The sequence below is a fragment of the Gymnoscopelus braueri genome, assembly GCF_963280865.1.
Source record: "Gymnoscopelus braueri genome assembly, chromosome: 10".
NCBI lineage: Eukaryota > Metazoa > Chordata > Actinopteri > Myctophiformes > Myctophidae > Gymnoscopelus > Gymnoscopelus braueri.
In genome coordinates, this window is record NC_137611.1 from 32,995,300 (window position 1) to 33,015,700 (window position 20,401).

The 20,401-nt window shown below is 42.8% G+C and overlaps 1 protein-coding gene across 8 annotated transcripts in view; it reads left to right on the forward strand.

The window, feature by feature from the left end:
• Positions 1 to 20,401, forward strand: part of st3gal3b (ST3 beta-galactoside alpha-2,3-sialyltransferase 3b) — a 66,309-nt gene that overhangs the window by 26,273 nt on the left and 19,635 nt on the right. For 4 of the 8 annotated variants that reach the window (XM_080440894.1, XM_080440896.1, XM_080440897.1 and 1 more), the window contains 4 exons: positions 396 to 459; positions 2,128 to 2,223; positions 4,399 to 4,585; positions 8,014 to 8,064. In XM_080440894.1, coding sequence (XP_080297020.1) covers positions 396 to 459; positions 2,128 to 2,223; positions 4,399 to 4,585; positions 8,014 to 8,064 — 398 coding nt within the window. Of the gene's footprint in view, positions 1 to 395; positions 460 to 2,127; positions 2,224 to 4,398; positions 4,586 to 8,013; positions 8,065 to 10,296; positions 10,867 to 20,401 lie in introns of those variants that run through there. The other 4 variants (XM_080440895.1, XM_080440900.1, XM_080440901.1 and 1 more) reach the window with 3 other exon arrangements.

The following is a 20,401-nucleotide window of genomic DNA, read 5'->3' on the forward strand; positions in this document are numbered from 1 at the left end:
CAGCGATCCAGCCTCCTCAACTTCGATGTGAAACTGGTTTACTGCTTTGTGGAGAAATAATTTGTTAACCACATAAACCCTAGCATCCCTATTCTGCGCATGTCATAATAGGCAAAATAGGCGAACATTTGGGTGACAATTGCAGATCTACAAGCTCACAGCGTGTTGCATGTAGATCATTTTAGCGAAGAGATTTGGTATAGAGGGGAGGAAAAAATAAGGTACCAGGTATAGACCCCTGGGGGACCCCAGTCAACAAAGTATATAGGGTTTTCTGTAGAAGTTTAGTCAATTTGTCAGTGAAGCATCTTCTGAACTCTCCAGAATCAGTCACTCATTTTGCTCAGCTTTACACTTCATTGATGCCTCTAACTTTTCTTGTATTTCCTCTGCAGAGCGAATTATAGATATCATTTTAACAGCCACCAAAAACTATGGGCTTGGAGAAGATCTGGACAGGTAATTACCACTATTAATTTGCTTTGTATGTTAATTTGCTCACACAAAGTGGTCTCTCTCACACCCATACTGTATATCCACACCGTTTTTAGGTTTTTCTTTTACATTTATGTATGTTTTATTTCCGTTTGTGGTCCATTAACTCTTTCACTGCCGAGTAAATAAATAAAGCCCAGACTGCGATTTTACGATTTTCTTACCTTTTCAAGTATTCACAGAATATTATGTATGATCGATCCCCTGATGGTTGCTAATCAGAAAGGGTTTCACTGTGCTTCCACGGAAAGAAATTCATCGAGACACTTTTCTTTTTGATTTCCCAAATACTTTAACCAGGAAGTGAATGGAGCAGTAAATCTTGGATCACGTTGTCTCCTGGTTCTGTGTGAGATTTTTTTTTTTAAAGTCGTCATAAGTCTTCCTTGGCAGTGGGGGTGTTTGGACGATGTCTCGTCATAAGTCGTCCTTGGTAAATTAGTTAATATAATTTGCATAATTTAAAACCAGCTCACTCGTTAGAAGCTATTAAGAAAATGACCAAGTAGAAAGATGATAGCGCAAGGAGAGAGAGTTGGGTAGGAAAGAATACTCCATGCAGATTCATAGTGCATATAGATCATACTCCTTAACTAAAACATTGGGTGGTTTATAGCAACATATATGCAGCCCAATGCAGTCGTCAGCGTCCCCTCTCGGAAGCACACAGTAAGCAAATTATTAACTAGAAAAGTGTGCTCCTCTCCGCCAGGCTGGGTTGCCTATCCAGGGCCCGCAAACTTTGGAAGGCAGTCATCGCCAATTGGAATGGGGGAAAAAACTGACTAATACATCTTGATCACATGACCCCAGCGATAATGTGTGCTGATTTGTGTGAGTTTTGGACAAAATATGAGTAGTTGCAAAATGGCAGAAAATGGCACAAACGGGGCCTATAAATTGCATCATAATCCAGGGAATTTTGTTTTTGATTGTACGACCTACGGTTCAAGAGTTATAGGCCACAGCGTTAAGTGGGCTGTTGTAGCGCCACCATGAGGAGATTTGAACAATTTGGGATGAAGGTTTTCCTTGGCTTAGTGGGAATGTGCATGCAAAGTTTCCCAGCAATCGGACGCTGCATTCATGATGTGTGGCATTTTGTGCAAAACGGCCAACCCTACAAACTTTGGAAGCAAAGCACAGCCGATTGGAATTTTAGAAATGTGACGTATGTTTTGATCACAACTACAGAGATAATGTATACCGATTTGCGTGAGGTTTGGACAAAATCTGTTGGAATAGTAACCAATAATGTGTTTCACAAAAATCTGTCTCATGATGGCGCTATAACAGGCCGATTTTGAAAAAAGAAATTGGGTGGAGATTCTTCCTTGGCCCACTGGGAGTGTGTGTGCAGGTTTCCTGCCAAGCACCTGACAGAGATAATGTGTACCAATTTGGGTGAGTTTTAGACAAAATTGGTTGGAGTAGTAGCAAAAACTCTTTTGCAAATGGAAATGGGTGTGGCTTATTTGGGGAGTTTCATAATGATCCAGGGAACCCAAGGGAAGAGTTATAGGCCAAAACGTTAAACGGCCTGTTATAGTGCCTCCATGAGTGTTACTCTTGTCTCTTCTGCTCTGTATATTCCTTGAGCCTTCTAACCTCTTGCCTTCTCCTGACTTCCAGTTTGAGTTGTAAGAGATGCATCATTGTGGGCAACGGCGGAATCCTGGCCAACAAATCTCTGGGCTCCAGAATAGATGATTATGACGTTGTAGTGAGGTGAGACCTTCTCCTCGATGCAATATAGCACCCAGAACATCTCCACCACACACACCAGCATTACAATGAGTATCCATTGTCAATACAAGTTATATAGAAAATCAGTCTGATACAGAGACCTGTACATTTCTTACAAAAACATTGCCCAGATGTGCCCAAAACGGCAACATTTTAATATATATATTTTTTGTCAAGACTCACTTCCTAAGTAAGAAGAACATTTACTGTGCCAAAAAAGTTAGCAAATTCAATGGCATCATTAACACATTGACCGCCGGGCCCGTAGTTCTACGGGCCGTTAAATCCAACGGTTAAGCGCCGATCCCGTAGCCTACGGGCTGTGGTGCAATTTTCTAGTACGGCACATTTCATTGTAACACCACCGGAAACAGAATTATTTGGGATCCGGTTTTGACGATCACGCCGGCTCCCATTCTAAAGCGCACACTGAGACGCCATTTTCTTCGATTGTAGTTTTTCTCCTCGCTGATCACTGTTTTTTTTTTCTTCTAAATTTTTATCCCGCGATTTTTGTAACCCATTTTTTTCACCCGGTGCCAATTTCCTAAGTGATCCTGGGCACTACCCCAGCCCTACACCAGTATTACACCTGTCACCCCACAGTAGGGAGGCCAGGGCCGAGCTCATGCTTCCTTCAGGCATGAGAGCCAACTGACCTTCTTGTCACCCGACAGGGGGGAGTTTCCCTGGTTGGACGTAGCGCGTGGAAGGAACACGTTATTCCAACCAGTTCCCTTCCCCTCCATCAGGCGCCCCGGCTGTCATGGGGGAGGCGGTATAGTGACCAGGATTACTACATGTTTTTGTGAGGGTATTAACTACCCTAGGAGACACGGGGAGAACATGCAAACTCCACACAGAGTAGGCCCTTTCGCCAACCCCACCTAGGGTATGGGCGCTGATGACGCGGAGGAGAAGACACGCCCCCAGTGCCCACAGCGTCCCCGGCGGGAATCGAACCCAGGACCTTCTAGCTGTGAGGCGACAGCGCTACCGACTGCGCCACCGTGCCCCTTTCGCTGATCACTGTTTAACATAAACCGTTCTAACTCAAACATGGATGCCCCGTTTGACACGTGGTTTGGACTGGTACACGCAGGGAGATGTCCGCGATGTTTACAAACAGTGCACAGATCAATCTTAAGGATTTTAACGAGGTCTATGGCGACGTGAAAAAAACAAAAAACAACAATAAAACGTTGGCACTGGTGAGTACATTATGAGATTAACCTCGGGCGGTCAATGTGTTAACGGCTTTACTCTGAATTATGAGATGCCTTTCCTCCTGGCACAAAATATGACAGATTTCACACACTCTCCTGTTCTACAGCCCCAAGCCAGGTAAATCTGGGCCTACCTAACAGAGTTGAAAGAGGAGTTTTCCCCCAGCTTTGTGAACATGAAGTCCTTGAAACCCCTGCTGGCATTTCACAGAGAATCTGTTTGCTTGTGATGTGCAAGCTACTTCACTGTATGTCACACCCAAGTTTGTCATTGAAATGGCTGTATTTGAGGACAAACTTGTAGAACTGCACAACAACATCCTCAAAGAAAGACACAAGGAGTAGAGTGTTGACACATTCTGGATGTTACGTATTCTGAATGACATGCCCCCTGCCTTAATCCAGTGTGCTCAGAATATCCTGCTTTGGCTCTACTTATCTCTGTGAAAGCAATGTTCCTGTGTAACTAACAGACATTTGGCAGACATCCTCAGAGCAAAGCTACCACTGAGCAACAACCAGATCTGAAAAGACGTGTATAAAGAATGCAGACTAGAGGGTTAGGTGCACAGGAAAGGCAATGTATTATGTATTGTTTTATTCATATTATTCATGTCTTGGCCCCGCTTATCGCTGCTTGTAGCTTTAATTCATATTATTATTATTTTCATGTTTGATGATGCAGGAAGGCAATAAAATCAATAGCAGGGCATATTAAACAGCAGTGAAGTAAAGTGAATAGAATTAAAAAATATATGTTTCAGCCCAAAGAATCTGATTAAATCTTGGTGAAAGTGGATGAGCAGTGGATAATGAGAGGTAGAAGGCAGAGAGCAGTGAAAGTGGGACAGGTCATTGTCACACAACACCGAAGCATAACTCTGGCTCGAGTGTCAATCACTTCCTACCTCTGTGCTTGTGCTTGTGACAGGCTCAATGAGGCTCCGGTGACTGGCTACGGCAGGGACGTAGGGACCAAAACCACCGTTAGGATCACCTATCCAGAAGGAGCCATCCAGAAACCTGAACGCTACGAGAAGGACTCCCTCTTTGTCTTCTCAGCGTTCAAACCCCTGGACTTCAAGTGGCTCCGGCAGATGGTCTTCAAGGAGAAGCTGGTAAGGAATAGGATGTTGTAGCTCAAGCTGTAAGGGGACAGGAAAGGTGAATGTTTTGATAATGTAGGGTTTCACAAGCATGCCCTCCTGAAAGTAAATTTATGATACCCAATCCAGATCATTGAAGTTGGGAGAGAAGTTTCCTTTATTTGTTTCTTCCTCTGCTCCTAAATGTGTTTTGCCCAGTCCGTCCGTCTGTGGACAGCTTATCTCCGATCAACGTGAAACTGTACACACACTCCCTGGATGCCAGAGCAGAACCGCTGCCCCAAATTTTCACAGCGGCCTGTTATAGCACCACCAGGAGACCGATTTTTGCAAAACGCATGTTATGATAATACCCCTACAGATTTTGTCCAAACATCATGCAAATTGGTACACAGTATCTCTATAGTCATGTAATCAAGATGTTGGTCTGATCTTTTATATTACATCCTGATTGGCTATTATTGGCTTCCAATGGGGGGGAGATGATCGCACCACAACGTGCGTTGGGGAGGCACGTGTCAGAATGTACATTGTTTGTGTTCGCGTGACCGCATGAGGATGTACCGGGGGGGGGGGGGGGGGGGGTGTGTGTGTGTGTGTGTGTGTGTGTGTGTGTGTGTGCGCGCGCGACTGCTTGCGCGTGTGTGTGTTGGCGACGGGGGACGGCTCCGGCTGTTAGATGTGTATATGCGTGGGTGTTTTCGTGTGTTCTGTGCCTCCACAACGCGGTGACGGGATGTGCGTGTGTGTACACACTACAGAGTACAAACTCACTTTCCATCTCTGATAAACTGTCTGTTCACAGCGCATAAGCCAAACTGCACACTTTGGGTGCTCATATCCCCCTACGCAACTAAATTCTGAATCCATCATGAAACTTACCTAAACACCCCTACTACAACACCAAAGAACGTCCACCCAAAGATTGTCTAACAATAACACTATAACAAGCCACTTCACATTAATCCTATTATACATTTTGCAATGGTGCGCATGCGTGGCTGACCATGCGTGGCTGTGCGTTTGCGTGTCTGTGTCGTTCATCCGGGTCCTACGCTGTACTGTCGAGTTAAAACCGTTCCTGTGCCTCTGTGTGTCTACAACGGAGAAGCCGCACAGGCCCAGGGTTGCCAGGTTTCCAGGTCGCGCGACCAACAAGCAATGCACACACAATTCGTTTGCATCTTTCCCTTTTGTTTTTTCGCCCTTTGTACTCCATTAATCTCAGAGCTAGACCACACTAGGTCTCCAGGGACCCCCAAGGGTCTCACACGAAAGTCACTTTGGCCACAAGCAAACAGCATGCACGCAAACAACCAATTACACGCTACTTCAAGAAGCGACCAAATAAGGCCAAAAACGCTTACAAAAATAAGCACACCCCTGGCAATGCAGTCTAAGCCAGTCATGTGCGAGAGATCCACAAGCTATGGGGCAGACACGCTATGCGCAGACACCGTATCTAAGGGGAGAGTCAGTGAGAGGCTGAGAGCTGAATAAATGAGGTAATGTGTCAAATGGAGTCTGTACGGCTGTCGCTAAATGAACACATGACGTCGGTGGGAGAGGAGATATTGTGTGTTTTGGACAAACAGCAGTGTGGTGTTGATGTTTGTTGTGTGAAGCTTAATGTCAGAGTGTTTGTGTTGGAGCGCCTCAGTGCGGCTGCAGAGTTCATGTGCAACCTCTTGCATGCGTGGCTATGGCTTTACAGTTTTCCGTTTTCCTTCGCCATGTCTGTGTCTGCGCGGTTCGCCATGTGTTGTCTGCCTCAGTCCAGGTTTCCAGGTCGCGCGACCAACAAGCAATGCACACACACACAATTTGTTTGCATCTTTCCCTTTTGTTTTTTCTCCTTTTGTACTCCATTAATCTCAGAGCTAGACCACACTAGGTCTCCAAGGGGGTCCGTGGACCCCCAAGGGGTCCGCAATGTTTTTTTTTATTTTTATCCCACGATTTTGTAACCCCAAAATAAGCGAGCCCTCACTAGAGCCCTGTGCGCGGCTAGGGGGCAGGGCGCCTGTAGGGCGCCCGGACCTCTAGTAACAATACAATTAACAGTAACTCGTAACTCGAACGCAAAACTATATTATATATTCCCACAAATCAACATATTGTGCAATAACTTCATCAACAGTAATCCCTCTACTTCTACAGATTCCATTCACCTATAATGACTGAATTCCGACCTTTGCTGGCTCAAAATAACCTGACCTGGCGGAGACCTGTGCTCCAAGGAGCACTTTTTACAGGTTGCCAAATCTGGCAATAAACAGACGCTGCAACTAGTCCTCACTTTCTCCTCATTGGCTGGCCTGGGTAAAAATGAGGGCTCGCCAATCGCTTCCCATGTCCGCTCAGAATATGGGATCTAAACAACTAGGCAGTAGCCGGCATATGGGATCTAAACAACTAGGCAGTAGCCGGCAGTAGAGCAGCAGAAAAAAAGGTCCGTTGGTCGCAGTTCAATAAGGTAAACAATAAACATGTGTATTGGATTGATGAATGGCCCAAGCTACAGTTTAACGAGACGACCCCCTTCCTTACCCCATCTGACGACGTTGCCAGCGGTCTGATACTAGGAGCTCTGCAGCAATTCTTTTTTTGCACAAAAAAAAAAACACATTCCCACTAGGCCAAGGAAGAAATGCCACCCTACATTTTTCAAATTGGCCTCTTTGAGGCGCTATAACGGGCCGAATCTCCACCGCATTTTTTTCGGTACACATTATCTCTAGGGTCATGTTATCAAGATGTATTAGTCCGATTTTTTAGATCCCATTCCAATTGGCTATGACTGCCTTCCAAAGTTTGCAGGCCCTGGGTAGGCAACCCGGCCTGGTGGACACCTGTGCTCCAAGGAGCACACTTTTCTAGTTAATAATTTGTTTTCTGTGTTCTGCTGACGACTGCATTGGGCTGCATATATGTTGCTATAAACCACCCAATGTTTTAGTTAAGGAGTTTGATCTGTCTGAACTATGAATCTGCATGGAGACGTTTAAATGTTATGAGTGTTCTTTCCTACCCAACTCTCTCTGTCATCACAGATGACACAACATTCATAAGATGGTGTAGCGCGCCAAAAGCGGACGTGACGTATCATATACAAACTTTATGGTGCATTCTTTGCATTGCACTGTTTCTTCAAATATTTTGTCAAAATCCTCTTCAAGTTTTGAATGTCGACATGATGTTCACATCCCTAAATATGAATCAGGCAAAAGCCTATTTGATCACATTGCTCCAGTTACATAATTCCCACTGGTTCTGACAGCTTGAGAACTTTGGATACAGTGGTTCACAGTCTTCTGCTTGGTCTTTGCTTGCCATGTATGAATATACGCAAGGGAACTACTTTTTTATTTTTAGATATTTTTATTTAGACAAACATGTCATACAAGTTTTCTTGTTTTTTTACAACAACTAAAAAACAGAACAGAGGACAAAAGACAACAAAAAAACAACAACCCACACACACATCCCAGGTACAGTACAAGTTCCATCTTAACATTCGCATGAATCAAAACATGATACAATATCCCATTTAGTTACAAGGACGAAGTGACGGTAATAAAGATATAAATTAACACCATATTTTCTCATATGTTGCTGGTTTCCTCTTTACATTGTATAATATATTTTCAGGGATACAATAGGAAGTCAATATATAGTATGGACAGCTTCACAGCATATGAAGAAAATCTCCATCAGAGACTTTGCATCTCTGGCAGTTGGGGGAATCATTATTGAATATTTTAAGTAATCTATGTGCAGTATTATTCTATTTTGGTATAATAGATAGTTCTGTTAAAAAAGTTAAACTGCATTTGTCTGTGTTTAGTGGAGATTAAGAAAGTCTGCAAACATTCAAGCATCTTATGCCAATCAATGTCATCATAGATGCACCCCAAATCAGATTCCTATTTTTGCTTTACAGGCATAATATTGTAGAGTCGTAGATTATTAACCATTATGTCATAAATGGAAAATGTCAGGCCTTTAGTAGTAGAACAGAGTTTGCTTTTAATGCTTGCGATTCTTGTCAACTTTTTCAATGACTGTGGTAGCTTCTCTTCTATTATCCTCGTTTGCAGATAAACAACCCTCCATCTCTGAGAAAGAGCAGATTTTAGTCAGCGAAGTCTAAATTCCAGCTATTTTAGTGTTGATTTGCTTTGTAATATCCTCTTTACTCTCTCGAATGGCCCTCATTATAGCGTCAAGCTTGAGGGTTTCTCCGTGCTCCGCTTCGGATGCCATCTTTGCAGGTTGAAGCGTGGTCGTTTATTCAGTCGACGACGACAAAGCAATTTTCTTGCTTCTAAGGTCTTATTGTGCCGTGCACCATTAGCAGTAACAGTGTGTATTAATGTTAGAAAACGTGGTTTTGGTCATATATTCTCAAAGTAAAGCTATCTGTTGAGGAATACCCGCGGAGCTCACGCTTGCATTTCCTTCCTCCTTGCCAGCAAACCGGAACTGTAGGCGTTGACATTTGTTTGAATCTTTAGAGGAATGTGTTTTTGTTTTTAGCTACCATGCATCGAATTATACCCATACCTTTTGTGTGAGTGTGAGGCCCCTTTTTTATTGAGGGTCTAAGAGGCCAATATGCATTTGAATGCCGACTGTATAGTGCAGATGTTTTGAATAGTTTGAATGCCTGCTGTGGGACAGTCTCACAAGGAGTGTTTAAAATAACCATCAAGGCTTGTAAAAAGACTTTTACAGGTGTTGTTCTCTCTCCATGTAGTGTCACTCATGGCACTGACTGAACTCAAATTCACCTTTTACTCATGGAGATGTATATACCGTATACTCTATATACGTATATATACTGCCACTGTGTTTGTGTGTGAATGGGGATGTTGGGGTTCATGTGGTTAATTACGCTTTCAAAGGTGATTCATTCATTTTCATTCAGTTGGATTGAAGTGTATGTTTTTTTTTTCCTTCTAAGAACTCTGACACTCCGCATTATACCCAATGAGCGCCACGCTTGAGTGACAGTGACAATTGCCCTCTTAATCGCCGAGGACTGTCCGACAGCCTGAATTGGCTTCCCCTTATCTCTTTTAAGGGACTACTGACAGCAGACATTTTAATGGTTCCTCTTGTCCTCTCAACCCACTGTCACTTGGAGAAAAAGAGCTCAGAGAGGCACTTTCCTTTCTCTCTTGTTAAACAGTCTCCTGTATCTCTATCACTCACTGTATAGAGTCCATTCAGTTCAAGGACAATGGGGGCAGACACTAAGCCAAGCCACTATTTAGAGTGAATAAAACAGCGGTAGTCTTAGTTACGGTGTTATTAAACATGTCCAACGCAGCAGAAGTGGTCCTGTTCTCGTGTGTGTGAGTGTACGCTTGTATTACTCGTGTCAAATGTCCCCACAAGTGTAGCAGAATATGACTTTTTGAGGACAATTTTCCTGTTCCACACAAGGCTTGTTTTGTTAGGCTTAAAATTAGGGAAAAGAGGTTTGGAGTTATGCCTGATTTATTTGTTTGAGTGCCGGTGTTGCTCCCTGAAAATTGTAGATCAACACGAGCAAGTATAACTGAGGCTTTAGGGGTTCAAAATGAAAAAAAAAGAAGATATAAATGGCATTTATAACATTAGCGTAAAATGTTGATGTCCTCACAGGTATAGTAATACAAACGTGTGTGTGTGTGTGTGTGTGTATGTGCACGTCTGTGTGTCTCATTGCTGGATAGAGGATTCTTCTGTCCAATCTGGCAACCCAGGGCTGGGGAAGCTGCACAGCTGTGAACCTTTCAGGGACTAGCAGCCAGCAGGAATTTTTACAGGGTTACATTTGTCATAATACTACACTCAGGAGAGGCGGGGAGGGAGAGAGAGAAAATAAAGAGAAAAGCAGCATAAAATAGAATAGAGGGTAAGGTCAGGAGATTGTTGAAGTAAAAGAAAGGGGGGCAAGGGTTGGGTTCAAGTCAGACTAAGGCAGAAGGGAGAAAAGAGGATGGAGAGTGTAAAGTGAGATGGGGAGTGTTGGACGGTAAAGAGGTAATGTGAAATGGAGGCAAATGGCTCAGTTGGCTCTGATGGCTCCTCTCAGCCTTTTGATAGGGGACAGGTTTTTTCTTCTGTTTGTGTCAGAGAGAGGGAAAGGACAGTGGAAATGACTGGTATAATTGATCTGGCCCCTGGCGACCAACACAACCCGCTTTGATCTGCTGAGGAAGGAAGAATGTCTGTCACGAGTTTCAGTCAGAAAGAGAAAAAAAGAGAAAGTCCTGTGCTCTGTGCCATGAAGACATGAGAATAAGAGACTGACACTTTTACACTGTAATTGTGAATTTGGAATGTTTACTCGTCCCTAGATTGGTGCCTCGGTTTTGACTATAATGCAGGGTGCAGCATCCATATTCATTTTCTAGGGCAAAAATGCTAATTCTAAACCGTGAGTCATGCTTTTTAAAACGATGTTATTAATGTTGAGAGTTCTCATGTTAAGAATAAAATAAAATAAAAATCGATGCACCTTGGAGGTGGTTGAAAGTATATACAAAGAAACAAATATACACTGAAAATTATTTCTGTTGCTTCCAATAGTGTTTTTCTTCTTTCTTTTTCCCTGGATATGATTATTGTTTTACATGAAGTCAAAGACCTGATGTGTCCCGATCCTAGCAGCTGTACTGAGTAGTGTGGAGCACTGTCTCTCTTGGTACTTGAATATGACCCTAGTGTGTATGTATTAAGTAGTAAGTGTATCAGGTTTAAAGTGCCTTTTTAAATGTTTGTCACATGACAAATGAGGCCCATCATTGCTGTGAATTCCTGCTGATGAAAAATGATGCCAGGGGCCCTGTTCACTTTAAGAGAACACAGACCTGTGCGCGGCTGCGCTCACACATGCACACAAACACCAGCTTGTTTACCGTTGGATGTGTTTATTCTTTTGCTGGTAAATAATAAAAAGAGCATCAAGTAGAATTTAGGAAAATCTAGTTTTGGGGGGAAGTAAAAGTGGGTGTTGTAGAGAAGGCAACCATACTTTTTCCAAACATATATGTTGCCCTGGTAACATTATGTTTACTATGGAAACTGAATGTTTAAGCCTTTTCATTAAACATCTCCAAAGAGAGACAAAGTCACGTTAAATGACGGTTATCCAAGTTTCATTGATACCTGACTTAGCATAAGCCCACTGCAGCAACATAAGTGCCCTAGACGAATGCAGTGGAAACAATTGCACTAAACGCCAACGCTCGAGACATAAGCACTTATGTGTTTTCGTCTGTGCATCTGTGTGTATGCGTTTACAGCAACCACCAGTCATCATCATTGTGCTGTCATGTTTTTGAAGCCCTTTTCACTGGGATAATACCAGTCAGCAGGTATGTACACCAATAAAGGAATGAGCCACTGTATGGAGACAATCGGCTTTACAGAATGACATGTTTACGGTTAGACTCCCGGCAGCTAATCCTCACCCCACACAGCCGCATGACCCCCCCCCTCACCCCCCATCCCAGTGCATCCCAGTAGGAGACTTAATGTAACTTTTAAAACAGTCGCCCCCACAGGAGCTTTGATGTCTGCTGTTCCAGTGGGAAGTTAGCTATTGTAAAGCCTGCACGCTTACAGGTGGAAGGAATGCTGGGCCTTTTCAGGATGCCCATCTCTCTCTGCTCCCCATCAGCAGCTGGTATACAAGGGAAGGTGTGTTATTATTTTTTTACCTGCCGCTTCTTGAAAATGTGGGTGGCGAGCCTACTCTGGGATTAATGCGTCCGGCCGTGACTCATTTCGTTTGCAGTCAGTGTCCTGGATTATCCTGGCCCTTTAGACTGATGTGTTGGTAGAAGAAAAACAAACTGATTGCTGGAGTACAGTCCAGTCTTGGACGGGTGAGCAGAATACAAATGAGCAAGGCAGTTTCCCCCAGAACTGTTAGTATTTTGTACACACTAGCAAACATGCGCACATGCCCTTTGACTCACTCCATCTCCCTCTCACATGCACATCTCATAATCCTCCCATGCCGGAGATCCAGTACAGACCTATGCTGGATTTTATAACTTGATCTCAGTTCTTGGGCTCCCAAAACATCGCTCAAAGTCACATTTGTGGCTCTGTCATGACATCTACCACTTTGAAAATGGAACCGAATGGACCGCAAGGGTCCATTTGGTTCCATTTATACATTCTTCGTAGTAAAGTTAAGTGTGGATTGTACAGTGTACAGAGAAATCACGCTTACAGCTTCTATAATCCCTCATGACCCCCAGGCCATGTTTTTGTCACCCTGACTTGAAAGTGTGACCGCACATGCAGTACAACTGTTTTGATTCATTGCCCAGTTAGATGATGTTTACACATGTACCCAGACATGATGTTAGTGATTGGGTTTAGTTTTTTGCCTTCCCATATCTGCTCGATTTAAATGTTCATCCTCATGCACTGCACATGCCCGAGGCACACTCACACACAGTTGTTTGTATATATGTGGATATTTTCAAACAGCGCCAGTGAAGGGTATACAGCTAGTGATAAACAGAGTCTGAAGGTGGAGCGATGGTGTTCTATCTCTGCTGTTTGTTTACTGGAGCTCTCACTGCTCTCCACAGCCTAGACAGACTCGGTAGATGGAGAGCGAGGCTACTCAACTCTGAGACGCTGACCCGGAAATAGCTGCTCTGTGAAACAAAATGGCATTCAAATATTGTGAAGAAATCAATATTGAGACTAATTCATCCATGTTAAATATAGGCCAGATGGCTTCCCAGTTCCCACTGCAACAAATTCATTGCTGTCAATCTAGAAATAGCAGCAGATTGGGTGTGTGGGGCATAACGTTCTGTAGCCAAGTCAGTAGAGGTTGGAGAGTTACTCTGGGACAAAGATTTTTTTAATGATGTTAGGAGGCATTTCTAATAAAAATCAAATTAGAACCTAGTTAAAGTTGTATAAATGTATTTGCTTTACTATCTATAGCTGAAGTTGTAGCCCAATGCTCCATTGTAACCTGATTGCTGAGGACAGAAATAGCATCTATATGGCTCGTTGTCAGCTAAACATCTGTGGTGAAACCCAAAGTAGCATGCATACGTGCGTTCATAAACATTTACATACTTGTAAACACAGATTTGGAACATGAACCGAGTGACTAACAGAGAGTCCGGATGTCACTGATTACCATCAGTGTCGTTTTTCATCAATGAGTCACAGGAGAGAGCCAACTGTGATTAACAATCAAACCTATACACTGGTCTTACTTCTGCAGTTGTCCATAGCAGTACTATACGAACCACTGCCAATAGCATTCTATGTATATTATCTATATATACATGTGTTCTGAACCCAACCCCATTTACACACTAGTTGGTACTTTTTGAAGGTATTCCTCAGACCAAAGATCTTCTCTTTGGTCTGGTCTTATCAATAAGGTAATGTCACCCCAGTCCCTGTTGATGTGAAGGCCCTCAGCTTTGTGATCTTCCCGGACGTCTTCTCTGAAAGGTCGGTAGCCATGTCTTGTATACAAGTCCTTCTCAGGGTCAGAAAGTTCCAAGTGCTCCTATTGTCTTCACTGTTTGCCGTCATGGGAGTGTGAAGACACAGGTTTCACAGACTGGATAACCTCGAAGAGGTGAGGGGGAAAGAAAACCGCTGTGACCCCACCAGGGTCATAGGTCATGGTGGTGTGTCAAGAAAAGCAAAGTTTAATTGGCGAATGCTTCAGATTCCTCTCGGGAAAACAAAAAGAAAATGAAGCATCAAAGTCATCACAGAATGAAGAGAATCACAGTAACCAAGAATCTGTTTGTCTCCCCCTCTTTTCAAACATTCTTAGTGAAACCTTTCCTGCTCTATGGAGCGCTTTTGTGGTGAGACGCTGCGCCCTGTAAACTCTTTAAAGTCCAACATATACAGTGCTAATGACCTCCAGAAAACCTTAATTGCGGATTGTTAGCAGCTCAGTGCTGCCGTTTTCGTTTCTAAATTGTCTAAAGTCTACCTTCCGGAATCCAGTCGACCTTTATTTGGTTACCCTGTCATGTCCACTCCATAAACATCAAACAAAACCACATCCTTAGATAGCATTTCCAGGTCTGAAGAAACTAGATAGCACCAAGGTGTACGATTAGCTGCATATCGGAAAGGGAAGCCTTTTTCTCTGAAGTCCATGACACCATCGCATCCACCTACAGCACAAAACATTTGTTTAGAATCTGGGGGAAACCCAAGATTAGGCAAAAGGTTGTTTTGAATTGGCCATATGTCTTCTCCTGGCACAGTGTTGTGGCTGAGGAAGGCCAAAGCGTGTTTGTGTTTGTTTGCACTGAGGGTCTTTATAACCACCAGTACAAGGCCTACAGATGGGGAACATGTTGTTGTTGTTCTCTCTCTCCCTTACTTTCATCCCTCCAGTCTTCTCTCAGATTTTCTCTATCTCTGTCCATCTCTTCTGGCTGTGAAAGTGTGAAAGCCAAGCTATCTCCTACATTTCTCCTGCGTGCTTTCTTCGGGTCCATTGACACATGCTTTATGCCTACTTGAATCCAAACCACATCTAAAAACAATAAAGCCATGCTTTATAACTCCAGGCTCTAACATCAAGCTGTTCCTCATTTAGGCTTTTCCATTTGTGCAGCAAAGTGCAACTGAGGTGGCTTCTATTCTGCTGTGGGCATCATACTGTACTATATAGCATAGATGGAATGCATGTCATGTTTATGCTCAGTCTGATTCCTAGACAGTGGTCTACGAGTATGGTGTTTTTAGGAGTCCAGCGCATCCCTTCTTATCTTAGATGTTTTGAATAGAGATAAGTTGGGTGGAGGCCTTGGCTGGTCATCGTAGCGATTACACATTGGTTAGGAATGTACAGCCCTGTAAGTGAGCTAATCAGACATATTTCTGGTGCATGGGTGCCTCTCTTGTCCCCAGCCATAGATTGTCTTTAACCCCCTTATTTCTTCAGTTTACATAACTTTTTCCATGGAAGAAAATGATCCCATACACCTTTTTGCTGCACAATGTGTCCATACTTCTTCACCTTTCAAAATGGTCTTGTTTTAATCCTCCTTTTTAAGCCCTTGTTGTGGTTCATCCTCAATGGTTAAAGTATCATTCATAGTCGGACGTAAGGAGACGTAACAAGCGCCAGCGCTCCTTGCGTTGTCGTTTTTGTCTCCCCCTCCGTCACTTACGGCTCCAGGATTTCCGTCCGTGCAGTCGACATTCACCGTCAGGCTGACGTACGTTCGTTTGTACGTTGGCTGTAGTACCAGTGGAGACCGTTGGCAGTATAAGGAAAAAAAGTTTTCCTCGGGCCCTCTTTCTCCAAAAAAAAAGACCCACGTTGGTTGGTGGAAGTACTTGAGTAAATGTACTTAAGCACTTAGACCCGTCGATCCCTATGGTCGATCCACGGTCTGTGACAATATATAGCATATATAGCACAGTGCAGTAGGGGTCGAAACTCACGTTTTGTAGACAACCATTGTTTTTGTCTAGTTTGTGTCTTTTATTGCGTTGTTTTGGCTAGATGCTACAATGGTAGCTTCATGTTGTTAGCTGCAGCTGGCTGTGTTGCCAGGTTTTGTGAGAGAAATAAGCAACCATGTCTATGAAAACAAGCCCAAAAGAATCGACTAAGATATAGCAGATCTACAATATATATGTTTGAGAATCACTGGTTTAAATAATAATTGGCCCAAATAAGCAACTACACTTTAGAAACAAGCCCAAATAAAACCGCAACCACCAATACAAAATTGCTTGTTTGTTTACAAGCAACTTTACAGAAAAATAAGCCCAAAGTCGCTTATAGTAAGCAGACATGGCAACATTATAGGTACCGGTACATACTCTCGCAATTGCCATCTGGTGGATGAATAGGTGTATTACGCCTGTACACTTTAAAAATAAATAAAAGAACCCCTAAATAACGTGAGCGACTATGCATGCGTCTGTAAAGAACGGACGGAATCCCTCACCCCCTGACGCACGTTTTAGACCCATCTAGGGACTATGAACGGGCCTTTACCTGTGTTTTCCTACTGCTTTTCAAATACACTCAACATGTCCAGAAGTTCTGTTGTACTTTGCCCCAACTTCTGACTTGGGGAGATTGTTAATATTTTCATGATATTAGTCTAATCTGAGATGTACATAAACAGCGATCTCTGCTATTCTAGGATCATTGGGAGTATTTAAGACGACGCACTTGACTTTTTTATCCCAGTATTTTCGAATTGGATCTAAGTAGGGTCTGTGTTATTGCTCGGAAGAGGGCTCTTTAGGACTCAGCGGTGTTGACAATCTGTACACACATCCTCTGACATTTTGGATGCGTGCATACAGACCGACACACACCCAGCGTCTTTTGCTCTGTGTGAGAACCCATGTTTACTTCAGCTACTTCTCGGTATGTCCTGCACCTGTTTTGTAGAATTTGACCAGCGGCCAGTTGGATTTGAAGGAGCTCCAGTGGAAATTACACAAGTGTGTCCTTCCCTCCATCACGAAAGCCCCTCTGCTCTGGCCTTAACTTATTTTACCTCGACATCTTACAGGCTAATTACCCCTCTAGTCCTGTGAGAGCTGTCTGGAGTGATTTGATACCAAGATGGTGTGGAGGCTTTTTTTATTGGTTCATTGAATTTAGTGACCCGCAGAGTGTGGGAGTTTTATACGCTTTTGAAAGGACCTAACCACCACCTCCATGCTGTGGTATAGTCTCAGTTACACATCCCACTGTGAGGCAAGGGACCGTGGCCATTGTTACCTTGACTCTCACGGTGCACCAGGTCCAGTCATCCATCAAGATACATTTACCTCCATGTCAAATGTGGTCTCACAGGCACAGTGGAGAACTCTCATGCTTGAAAAGATGTGGCACTGGGCATGTAAAACCACAGGACAATAATAGAGCCATATTACTCCAGAAGCTTTTGGACCCCTCCAGCTTGGTGGCCCCTCAATCACCTCCACCTTTATCCTTGACTTGCTGGGCTCTTGATGTGAGAATGAAATGCCGAATTAACATTGCCAAAAACCTGGCCACGTGCCAAGCAGAGCACACGGCTGAAGAAAGTGTTAGAAAATATTGCCAGTGCTACCAACAAAATAGACTGTAACATATACAATATATAGTATATGTTACAGTGTATTTTGTGTGTGTATATATATATATATATACACACACACACACACACACACACACACACACACACACACACACACACACACACACACACACACACACACACACACACTCTTTCAAAAATATTGTAGCTTCTCCTTAACTTACTGCCTGTTTAGGCTCATTACTACGAGCATGTTGAGATTCTAGGCTCTGAACAGCAGTTTCGGTCTAGTTTGGCTGCCTTATTTTAAGATCAGAATCACAGGCTGTTTATTTATTCATTATTTTGTAATATTGAGCATATCGTTGCTGTCCAGCAGAAACCAGCTAACTCCATTTTTCCTCTTTTGCATTTTTCCCCATAAATCATTGCTATTGAACACCCTTTACGTCTGTGTGTTGATTCAAAAAATATTGAACCAATGAAAAGTATTAAAAAGTGCTTCTGACAAAACCAGCTAACTCCATTGGATCCTCAAACTTTCTGCTAAACCAGCTAAGTCCAGCAAAGGGGGTGGAGTTAGCTGGTTTTGCTGACTCCAGGCTCCACCCTCTTTTGACCTCCAACCTCATTGTGAGCATGGATGTCCATTTAGCTGTTCTTATCAATGATGAACAAAACCTCCTAACTCCACGTTTTTATAGTTTTTGTCATTTCCTGAAAAATTAACATTTTGGAGTTAGCTGGTTGCGGCCGGACAGCAGAGATATACAATAGAGTATATGTTTTGTCTCATTGCTCTGTGTCTCTTAAGTGCTGAAAGGTTGTTGTCTTTCATAGCCAAGGTCAACACAGGTGGAATTACAATTGAGTTGGAAAGACCCCAGCTTTTAGGATCTCTTTCTGCAGGACGAAGCCGTACCTCAATACCATTTGGTCTCCTAGCTATGCAAACAATTATCCTTCCCAATTAAAGGTTGTTTTAACAGGTGCTTTATTGGAAGGCACAGCCTTGTGCACTCACTTAAATCTAATAATCCAGACCAATTTAACCATAAAACTGTCGCAAGAGAAGGGAAACAGTCATTTCCTCTCCGACCACAGCCCAGCGACGCCTCAAACCAGCCCAACTACTTACTCCCATTCGCTCTTTGCGTGCACGCGCATGTGTTTATGTGAGAGTGAGAGAGAGTGTGAGTGGTACATGACCACACTCTTCACCTTCCTGTTCTGTCTGTATTCACATGGTCTGTCAAAGGCACAGCAGTGCTTCTCCTGACACAGAGACACATTGTGTGTGTTTGTGGTCAACCCACTGCGGAAACCACATACTGTCCCCTAGGGGCATGTTGCAGGAACATTGGGCCTCATTCACGAAAACATAGATTTGATCGTAAAGTATACTTACAAATAATTCCATGAACAAAGTGGCATCCATCATTCTGTTTCTGAAATTGATTTGATCTTTCGTACGCTCAAAATGTACATGTTTGGAAACTTGCAGAAAGGTACAATGCTAACTTGGATTCTATTTAGAAGCCTTACTTCAAAGGCAAAATTACAGTATTGCTGAACTTTACAGAGCCATGTGCACACTTGCTCCTTGCACACATTTTGTACCATCGACATGCGAGAGTCTGTTAAATATGCTTGACATTGTGGGTAGAAAGCTCCTGTACTCAAAGTATTTAAATTAAATAAATAGTATAGTCTAAGCATTCCCCTTTTAACGGTACAGTATGTCTAAATCAGTAGCCTAGGAATGCTACCCTTTGCATGTTTTGTGTAATTTCATATAATACATTCTTTTCCATCTGCTATACTACTGGAGATGTGGAAGCCCATTTCCACCAATGTGATAGGGGAATAACATTTTGAGAAACCTTCTTGTAATGATGACTCAGTGTTTCTAAATAATGAGAAACCTTATTGACTCAGTATTTTAAAAAGTCATTTTGAGAAAGTGTCATTATTTTTTAGATACTAAGTCATTATTTCGATAACGTTTCTCATTGTAATAGCTTAGACAGTGGATCTTTTTTCCCCATCACATTGGTGGAAATGGTAGAGACCCTACAGTACAGTCTCACCAATTAAGTTTTTTGAATGTAAATTTTAATACACCCTTCGCTAAGCTCCCTAATATTTCACAACCGTTGCTAACCGCCATCTTGTCCAACAAATAGCCGACACATTAAGAGTTAACGTAAACTAGCATACATATACAAAATACATAGCAACATTAATAATATTATAAAAACACTATGATGAAACAGTGATTCTGGGGGACCTGCAACAGCAATTCCAGATTTATCCCTTTCCGCAAGCCGAAATCTGCTCTCGACAAGTGCAGGCTGTGGATCAGGCCTTGGTGCCGGCCCCACACACAGCATACATCATTAAAACTTGTTTTAAGGTAAGCTATTTAATGTTATATGTTTAACTATTGTGTACTAAGAAAATGGAAGCTGTGTAGTAAGAAAATGGAAGCTGGCATTAATATAATGTGTTTTGGTTGCAGGTAAGGTTAATATAAGCCATTGATGAAAACATTAACATTACTAGTTTGACCTTATCCTTAAGCATACTGTCTGTTAACTTACCGTAACTTCACGAATGTCAGTTAACACATTGTCATAGGTTCTAACTTCATAGTGCTAGTATATTGTTATCTAACGACGTCAGCGGATGTTAGTTCAGAAGTGGGAATAGCAAACTAATTAATTTGACATTAAAGTTAATCAATGATGTTTTTGTT